This window comes from Antennarius striatus, chromosome 16, assembly GCF_040054535.1.
Source record: "Antennarius striatus isolate MH-2024 chromosome 16, ASM4005453v1, whole genome shotgun sequence".
NCBI lineage: Eukaryota > Metazoa > Chordata > Actinopteri > Lophiiformes > Antennariidae > Antennarius > Antennarius striatus.
The window spans coordinates 1,828,452-1,838,260 of NC_090791.1; the positions used below are offsets into that span (position 1 = coordinate 1,828,452).

At 45.1% G+C, this 9,809-nt stretch overlaps 1 protein-coding gene across 2 annotated transcripts; it reads right to left on the reverse strand.

Annotated features, from left to right (window-relative positions):
- Positions 1–181: 181 nt before the first annotated feature.
- On the reverse strand, positions 182–9,355 carry fam83fa (family with sequence similarity 83 member Fa). 2 transcript variants are annotated; one of them, XM_068337514.1, is made up of 5 exons: positions 8,777–9,355; positions 6,298–6,465; positions 4,138–4,259; positions 1,493–2,283; positions 182–853 (listed from the first exon to the last, which is right to left on the reverse strand). In XM_068337514.1, exons 1-5 carry the CDS (start codon positions 9,248–9,250, stop codon positions 804–806), a joined length of 1,605 nt encoding a protein of 534 aa, XP_068193615.1. In that variant the 5' UTR covers positions 9,251–9,355; the 3' UTR covers positions 182–803. The 2 variants fall into 2 exon arrangements, with proteins under 2 accessions (XP_068193615.1, XP_068193617.1); XM_068337516.1 differs by lacking the exon at positions 6,298–6,465.
- Between the last annotated feature and the right edge of the window lie 454 nt (positions 9,356–9,809).

Consider the following 9,809-nt stretch of genomic DNA (forward strand, 5'->3'; position numbering starts at 1 on the left):
TTCCTGTAGAACAGGAAGTAGAAAAACAACCGTTACCGGTGTCACTTTCAGGGCACCAGTGTCTTAATACACAAGCATGTTCTGCTACACCTGATCTAGTTCCAGATTAATAATCTTATTTAAGATTATTTATCGTGATGCTGCCTGTCGACCACCGGAGATCAAGAAGAACCACTAAATCTCCTGTCTTCACATCTTTTATTCCAATTCTGCTACAAACGTGTTCATGATTTGCATCTCAAGTAGTTCTCAAGGATTCACATTTTAATCTCTGAGTGACGTCACACACACTCATCCAACAGGGTCGCGTCGGCGACGCAACACGAGCAGCCGTCTGCTGAACCACACGCCGACAATCGTTCCGTTACCGTCTGTTTTCTGAAAGCGACACCCAGCACAACTGATCACTTTTCCTGTCTCCATAGCAACCAGCCGTCTCACAGGTGGGATGTAATCGAGACCCGGGTCACAACACTGGAGGCTCTGTCGCTTTCAGGTTCAAGCATGCAAGGTCGAAATAATAAAAAACACTGAAGAATAATTTACTTTTAAAAAAAAAACAAAAACGTAAAAATCTAAACTATGGCCTTGAAATCTTTCCCTCACTTTGGCTGCGTTGATGATCTTCTGGACGAACTGTGATTGGTCGAACCGAGTCTCTTCTCTGACCACACACGTTAAGCACAGAAAGTACTTTCACCCCAAACAGGAAGCAGTAAAATGGGAGGGGCGGAGCCTTATGTTTCCAGGAAGGTCATACGAAACGTGTCCAAACTTGTTCTTTGTTGGTCTTGTTGTCGCGCTCAGGATTGGATGCAGTTCTTCTTTTGGTGCCGCCGCCGGCTTCTGGATCCTGTTGGACGAAAGACATGAATGTTTAAAAAATAACAGCTAAGGGTTCCATTTTGGCAAACAAAACAGTCACGTCGTCTTGGCTGGTGTCTGTGTGGGTTGTCAGGTCTCCAGGTCATGGTTATCCAAAGCTGCTTAAATCAATCCACTGGACTTTAAGAACGTTTCTTGAAGATGTTTCACCTCTCATTCAGGAGGCTTATTCAGTTCTTTCAAAGCTCCCTAAAAGAACGACTCAGCAGATTAACCCAGGTGATGCATCTCATGCTAATGACAACCATTAGAAAACAAAGGCCCCCTCTGACACCCCCATCAACGATTGTTGAGGAGCCAGATGAGTTTTGACTATAGTCATGAAGAAGAACAAGCTGGGACCAACCCTAACCCAACCACCACCAGAACTGAAGAAGCCTCTTGGGGTGAGAGGTGAAACGTCGTCAAGAAACTTTGTTAAAGTCCAGTGGATCGATTTAAACAGCTTTGGATTGTCAAGCTGACGTAAACATGTTTCCTTTTTTTAACAGTTTCTCACTTCCCTAAACCTTCAAGGACCATTTTGATATTTTGAACTACTTCCTGGTGTTATCCAGGGTTCAGAGTTCAACCACACACAACCGTTCACACACTGAGGTCACCGTACCGTCTTCGTCTCCTGTGTTGATAGTCTGCAGACTCATGCTTCTCTGGATGACCTTCGATGGCTTCGTGGGTTTAGGTTTCAATGGACCCGGTGAATCGATGATCTCAAACGAGTCTTCCAGCTCGTTCACCACCACGCCGTTGGTCTCGGGAACTTTACAGGGAGGAGTGGGTGTCTGAGGAGTGACCACGCCTTCCTCTATGGTCTCAATGACTCGACTGGTTCCTTTTGCTTTCAAGAAGTTCCTGAAGGAGCTGCGTTTCTTTGCCGGGCTGGTCTGGTTCTTCTTCGGGCCTCCTTTTCCGTCCTCGTCTTCCTCCTCTGAGGGTGAACCCGGACTTTTGGGTGAGACCTGGTCCAACTTGTCCTTGTGCTTCCTGCTGTCGTTGATGAAACTGTTCTGAAAACCATTGCTGTGGATCGGGCCGCTGGCCAGCAAGTCATTCAACCTCGACAAGTCTTGAAGCGAACCCGTCAGGCCCCTAGTGTTCCCAAAGACTAAGGAGTACTTGGGGTTGTGGTATTTATGAGCCGGTACCTTCAGTTCGACCTGATCGTTGACGGATACTTGAAAGCGAGACGTGGAGACGGGGATGGGCCGGATTGGCTCCACCTTGGGTTTTATGATGGGGGCCGGAAGGGGCGGTTTGGTGATGTTGAACTCCCTGTAGAGGTCCACATGTTCGGACATGGCGTACAGTTCCCGGAATTCAACGTCAAAGTGGTCGACGACCTGTCCGGACATCACGGTGATAATGTTCCTGTCCATCCGGGAGGAGCTCCAGGTGAAGCTGGAGGAGGACAGGAGAATTAAACCAGAGCTGTGGTCCGTCCTAAGGTCACCCAGAGTTCTCTGAACATAAACATTATAAAATAAACCGAACCTGTTCAGGTTCTTGTTGACAGACAAGAAGATTGACACCAAATGCTCTGTGGCTGTCATTAGCATGAAGTTAACGCCAGCCAGATAGCTTAGCATAAAGAAACAAACAACACGATCTCTAAATTTCGGTAATCAACAGGTTGGAGTGAATGAATGAATGAATCAGCTCATCAATGTTGGTTAAAGTGATTTGTATTGTTTTATATTGGTTTATATTGTTTCACACTGGTTTAAACTGCTTTATGCTGGTTTATATTGTTTTACAATGGTGTAAATTGTTTAATCTGATATAAACTGATTACAAAAGACCAAAATAATGAAGGATTATCAAGGACATTAGTAATGGTCAGTAATTTGGTGGAGCTTTATTAGTCATCCTACAATAATACTGAAAGGAGAAAGACCAGCTCCTGCTGTTTCTCTGGAAACGGCTCAAATCCAACAGGTAAACAACAGGTAAACAACAGGTAAACGACTGCACAGTGTGACAAATAAACCAAAAAAAGTTACATAACATAAAATGTGTTTGTTTAGTGTTTACGTCCCCGCCCTCAGCTGCTCCATCCTATCAGCTCGCTGCCTTTCCGCGTCATTCGCTCAGGACACACCTTCATCCAGCTCCAACAGGTAGAAACGAGTCACCAGTGAATGCAGCCAGGTTAGATGTAGCCCTGAAGCTAAGCTAACCACTCAGGATCCACACATGAGTGGAATCAGAGTTTTAAATCCCGTCAACTCCAAACAGAAGCTGCTTTGTTCACTTTAGCAGCGCTAAGAAGAGACTTCCTGTCTGTCAAAGTCAATACGAAAACCAGAGATCCAAACGTTTGACATTATGCAGTTTGAATGAATGAGGCTTAATGAGGTGTAATGAGGTGTAATGAGACATAATGAAGACTCCTGGCTGAGTCAGCACCTCGGTGGTCATGAATCTGTTCATGTTTGACTTGACGGGTTCATAAAGTTCCCTCAATGCCTGATGATGATGTTTACTGCCTGACTCAGAGCCACCCGATATGGGTCAGCCTCCCAACGCGTCATGTGATGTTTGACATATGACGAATGTCACCTGGCCTCAGGTGAGCTCATCGTAAACAGGAACTAAACAACCTCTTTCCTCTTGTGTCGTAAATCTTCATCATCAGCTGGTTTTTGAGTCACACAGAGGAAAACGATCGAACTAGTTTGTGTTGATCGACCTGACGTCGAGTTCCCTAAAGCATTTCTTCAGATACAAACAAGCAGCAGATAAAATAACACAATAATTGATCTGGAGGTCATCAATAAGAGATTGGTGATTCTTCCCTTTCGTTTCTTCACTGTATTTTTATGTGTGTACACTTTAAGGTCAGCTTTTAAGAACCCAACCCAGCTTTATGCTTCACAGGAAAGAAATGAAATCATTTTAAAATGTCCTGCTCAATTTTTATGACCTGAAACAAAGTGGTAACCAATGACAACGGCATTCAGGATCTGTAACTGTGACTCAGACCTGCTTTCATTTTCATGCTTTTTGAGCAACAGACTTGTTGCAGGTGAACAAGACCTGCTGTGGCGGGTAAATAAAGAGACATCATTGAAAAGAAGGTCACGTTCCACAGAACTATATAATATTTAGGCAGAACAGTCAGAACCCCTCTCAGGAAGGAAACCTTTTGAAGGTCTGGCCAAAACCACTCCGGGTTCTGTTGTCTTGGTTTCCACCCGGTCCAAAAGAGGGACTAGAAACAGTCTGAGAGGAAGGGCAGAAGCGGACGCTAACCTGTACGACCCGAACACGACTTTCTCCCCGTCGACCAGCATGTATTTGGAGCACTGGGACCCGGGCAGTCTTCCAAAGGACAGGGCCAGCCCTGCACCTTTCACCATTCGCACACGGAGGTTCTGCAAAGAAACACCTGCTTAGTTACACAATTCAGATGCCTTGAGATCACACAGGTTGGGTCTGAGTAAACGCACTCCAGCCATGCGTCAGAGACGAGAGGAGCGAAGTCAAACCGGACCATCATGCCTCCTGAGAAATAAAAGGTAAACCCAAACTGGAGCCACTTTGTGTATCTAAAGGAAGGAGAAAGGAGGAGGAGATGTAAACGGCGGGCTGGGAGGAGGCCGGTCCGACCCGGTGTGGAGGAGCATCCGGTTACAGTCTCTGTATCTATGAATGCTGGTTTACAAGCAGTTAGAGTAACAGAAGCCACGACTCTGAAAAGGCCTTTCACAGCCTTATCAACTGACACCGTGGCGACCAACAGGAAGTCCAGCGTTCCCGTTCAGCTGAGCCGGAGCTGCAGCTGATAAGGCTGGGAACGGTCAGGAAGGACGGTCCGGATCAGTCTCTTCTGAGCCTGGACCATCGGTCAGGCTCATAGAATGGCTTAAAATATTAAAATGAACGGAGACGTCAGTTTATGAGCGATGTTCATCAGGGAGACGTCAGTCTGAACAAACTGGAGAATTTCCAGTAATAAATCACCGCTCTGTTAATCCACATGATGTTTGTTCCATAAAGTCTGACTTTATGTCTTCTACTAACAGAAAAAAGGTGCCGTCTGCTTTAAGGTGTGGTTTTGGACAAAGGTGAAATCGGTTAACACACCTGACTGGCTGGAAAGTACCATCTTCAAAAGTCACAAAAGAAGCTGACGGGTTGTTCTTTAACGTCTTTATTTTTACCTGGGGTGTTTTTAATCTTAAAGCCTGTTTGTGGACTTAAATGTCTACGGTACATTCAGTTCTGATGTTGTAAAGTGTTTACACAGTGTTTACTCAGTGTTTACACAGTGTTTACTCAGTGATTTACTCATCAGATATTCTTCAAACTGGCAGGAAATTATGTTTTGTTAAAGACGTAGATATTACATATAGTGGTGAGTATAGTGGGTATAATAGTAAGATGGTTGGGGTATATTGGGCATAATAGTGAGTAATTTTAAAAATTTCCCCAATGAGGTACTATTAAAGGTTTATCTTATCTTATACTAGTGAGTATAGTCGGTATGGTGGTGAGTATGGTGATGAGTATAGTAAGTATAATAGTGTGTATAGTGTGAGTGTAGTGGGTATAATAGCGACCACAGCGGTAAGTATAGTGGGTATATCAGTGAGTATACTGGTTATAACAGTGAGTACAATGGTGAATATAGTGGGTATAGCAGTCAGTTTAGTGGGTATAGCAGTGAGTATACTGGTTATAATAGTGAGTATAATGGGTATGATAGTGAGCACGCGGTGAATATAGTGCGTATATTAGTGAATATAGTGGGTGTAATAGTGAGTATAGTGTGTAGTGAGTATAGTGGGTGTAATAGTGAGTATAGTGGTGAGTATAGTGAGTACAGTAGTGAGTACAATAGGTATAGCAGAGTGTATAGTAGTGAGTACAGTGGGTGTAATAGTGAATATAGTGGTGAGTGTAGTGGTTATAGTAGTGAGCGTAGCTTTGAGTCCAATGGGTATAGCAGGGAGCATAGTGGTGAATATAGTGGATATAATAGTAGGTATAGTGTTGAGTATAGTGGTTATAATATGGAGTATAGTGGGTATAATAGTGATTATAGTTGTGAGTATAGTGGGAATAATATTGAGTATAGTGGTGAGTATAGTAGTGAGTATAATAGTAAGTATAGTGAGTATAATCGTGAGTATAATAGTGGGTGCAGTGAGTATAATATTGAGTATAGTAGTGAGTATAATAATGAGTATAGTGGGTATAATAGTGAGTATAGTGGGTATAATAGTGAGTATAGTGGGTATAATAGTGAGTATAGTGGGTATAATAGTGAGTATAGTGGGTATAATAGTGAGTATAGTGGGTATAATAGTGAGTATAGTGGGTATAATAGTGAGTATAGTGGGTATAATAGTGAGTATAGTGGGTATAATAGTGAGTATAGTGAGCTCCTCTGTCCAGTTCGCTCCTCACCCTCAGATGTAAAGCGTTCAGCTGCAGCCGGGTGCACATGTCCAGGAAGTGGGGCACCCCCCTGGCCTCCAGCACGGCGTAGACCGCCACCCCCCGGCGGGACGAGGCGTCCAGGAGGTCCTGGAGGATCTGCAGGTCCGACAGGATGTCCATGACAATGGCCACCACCTGGGGGGGGGGGGGTTAGTGTTTGTTCTTTACTGTTAGAGTACACTTCCCTCTCAAATACGCTCTTTTGGTAAAATCTTCACACGTTGTAGGTTACTATTGTTATTATTATCAGTATTATAAATATTACTATCAATATCAATATTATGTATTATTATTTGTGATACCTATCATAATAATTATTGTATTAAATTTACATATGGAAAGATTCCAAATTTGGCCTCAACCAGTAAACGTCTCTGCGTTTCTTTTTCCCGTCACGCTATTTCTGCTTGTTTACCCGGAGCAAAAAGCGCGTCCTGTGACATCAAAGCTAACACCTTTTGACCCCGCCCACTGCTGCCGTCAGACCGAAGCCACCGGGACGCCAACTGCTCTCTTCGTTAGCGAGGAAGCAGCGGTTGGAACTTCAGCGGAACTTGTTTTTCCAGGCAGTGAAACGGAGCTCTGGATGTTTGGGACCGGGTCCAGGGACAACTGGTCCGGCCTGTTACCAGAACATCGTCCAGCAGGACAGAAGCAACGCTCCTGCGTCCGGCGTAGCAAAGATACGTTTTCGTCTTCGATGGTCGACAAGCAAATCTCGAAAGAGGCCTGTTACGTTGATGACATGATGCTTTCATGCGTTGTTGCTATGACAACCAGCTGCATCGACTAGCGCTGGCACCATGTGGCGGAAACGTGGCTTAAAACGGGAGCGATTTGTTGTTCCTGCAACATTTTTTTTATTTCCTCCACATCTAGTTAGGAAACCCCCCCGCCCCCCCTCCGGATCGCATGCTTCAGAGGTCATCCAATCAGAGGCAGGCGTGGGAACGCCTGAGTGGGCGTGCGATGAACCAAACGGTTGGAGCTGACATTTGGAACCGCCGGACCGCTCCTGGAGCAAATGTGACTCAGCCTGTTAAAACACGCCGGTACGCTTCACCGCCGCCGCCGCCACCGTGGGCTTCCTCAGCCCTCAGTTTGTCTCACAGGAGACGCAGCGTGGGCAAAACAGCTCACACCAAACTCAAGTCATTATCTGCTAACCGGTGCTGACACACAGCTGGGTGACTTAGCTTCAGGCTAAATCAGGTAGCATCGTTAGCAGTGACTGCACAGAGAAGAGGACTTTTCGTCAAACGCAACCCAGATCTCCGGAGGCGCTGAGGTCCTGCTCAGAATTTAAGGGAAATATTCCCCTCTAAGCTAACAACGTTCACACGCACAGGTTTCAACACGACCGCCAAACAACGACAGGCGCTCCCTTTCTCTTGAACCTCCTCCAGGGGGGGTCTTGGGATCTTTAATTTGAATCACTTTCCGTGAAGAAATTAGCTCCAAGCGTCTTTAATGTTTCACCTCCAACACGTTTCTTCTGCCTTTTTAAATCAGAGTGTCGTCTTCGTCTTCCTGGACGCCCTGATGCCTGTTGGCATTTTTTAAAATGATGGTTTCGCTCCGTTTGACTCATCCGTCCGTCACGATGTGAGACGACAGTAATTGTTCTGAGCCGGGGGGGGGGGTCTTTTTAGTCACATGATCAGCAACTACCAATCGTGTTCAGCGTGTTGGGACCATAAATCCGTCGTGGGTCAGGTGGTCCCGGACTTTACGACGAGTCGGAGAGTTTTCTCTTTTGGGGCCACCAAGTTTAAACCGGTTGACATTTAACCCTTTAAAGCTACCCGGACTTTCAGGATTTTGAGATTTCTACATCATAAATTAATTAATTTTTTCGCATTTGTGATAAAAATTCCAGATTAAGTAAAAAATTATGCAAATTAAAGAGCGTATATACAGATTTATGTAAAAATTGTTTTTGACAAATTTGTCACAAGGTTCCATTAAGACTTTATATTCCAGAAAATAAGATTTTTACTGGTAATTATTTAATAGTTCAGGCTTTAAAGGGATAAAATCAAGATTTAGATCAGATCTGTCTGTAAATATATTTAATCAGTAGTCTTTTCAGATTAATAATTTGTGACTTAATCTCCAATTTTTTTTTATTGTTTTGATGTCAACACAGCGGCTTTAGGAACTGTTAGTACAGTATTTGATGATGTCATGATGACATCATAAGAACTGGAAAAGCCAATCATTTTCTATGAAGCTTTAAATGTAAATTTCTTTATTTATCAATTTAAATTTTAAAAGGAGGACAAACAAGATTCCAAACATTTCTCAAATTAATTCTCTGGAATTTTTTTTACCCGAAGGAAAGAATCTGAGTTTGTTTGGTTTTTTTAAATTTTTTTCTACATTCATCTTTTCTTGCTTAAATATTTCTGTCACCTATAAAACAGCGGAAACTCCTTCTACTGACCTTCTGCGCCTCCTGGATGAGCCTCCGCACCACCTCCTTGATGTGCGGCCCCGGCTCTTTGGGGGGGTGGGTGTACACGGACACCCGGGTCACCCCCTTGTAGACGCCGCTGCCGCCCGGCCACCCGAGGTCCAGACACGGGACCTCGGTGTCGGACATCTGGGGCCAGTAGGTGGAGTGGACCCCGGAGTCCGCGCTGGAGGACTCCTGGCTCTTGTCGTGCGCGCCGTGCGCGTCGCCCCCGTCCGTGTGGTACTCCTGGAACGTTTTCCGGATGAACTTCACCTCCTTGGCGCAGAGGAAATCCTTGACGTTGTCCTCCTTGAGCCGCAGCTTGAACGCGCCGTCCCCGTGACGCACCAGCTGCTCCAGCGCGGCGCGCTGCTCCTCGCTGTAGTAGAACTCCGGCCGGGACTCCGGGATCTTCTCGTTGACGTGCTCGTCGTCCATGCACCTCAGCTGGGAGGCCGCCATGGCAGAAAGACGCTCCGCTGCTCCGCTCCGCTCCAGCGCGGCGCACCTGTGCGGACCAGGTGAGCCGGGCGTCCGGGTGAGGCGCCAGGGGGCGGGGCCGACAGTTTGAACGAGGCGTGAAGGAGAGAGTTGTGTTACAGAACGTCCTGTTGGAAAACTTTCAGAATAAGATGAAGTTGTTTGGACAGAAGAATTCCTATCATTAAATAAACTTTATTCCACTTTCAATTTAATTCAACTCAAAAAACTTTATTTGTCCCCAAGGGACAATTGAAGGTATGTAGAGCAGGAAATGAGCAAAACACCACCACTAACACTAAAATACACAATAAACAGAAATGTACAATATAAACAGGTCTGTGCAATGAGGAAATAAATATATAAACTTTGCTTCGGTCTTCATTTATCTTTAATTCACTACATTTGGGTGTTGTACATACTTTAGATGCTAGAAAGTCTCAAATGTGCTGCTTTGTTAAAAGCTTTATAAGTGTAGCCGAGGTGGACGAAGCAGTGCAGTTCCACCAGGAACCACATGGGGGCAGTGCAGCTGTGACCC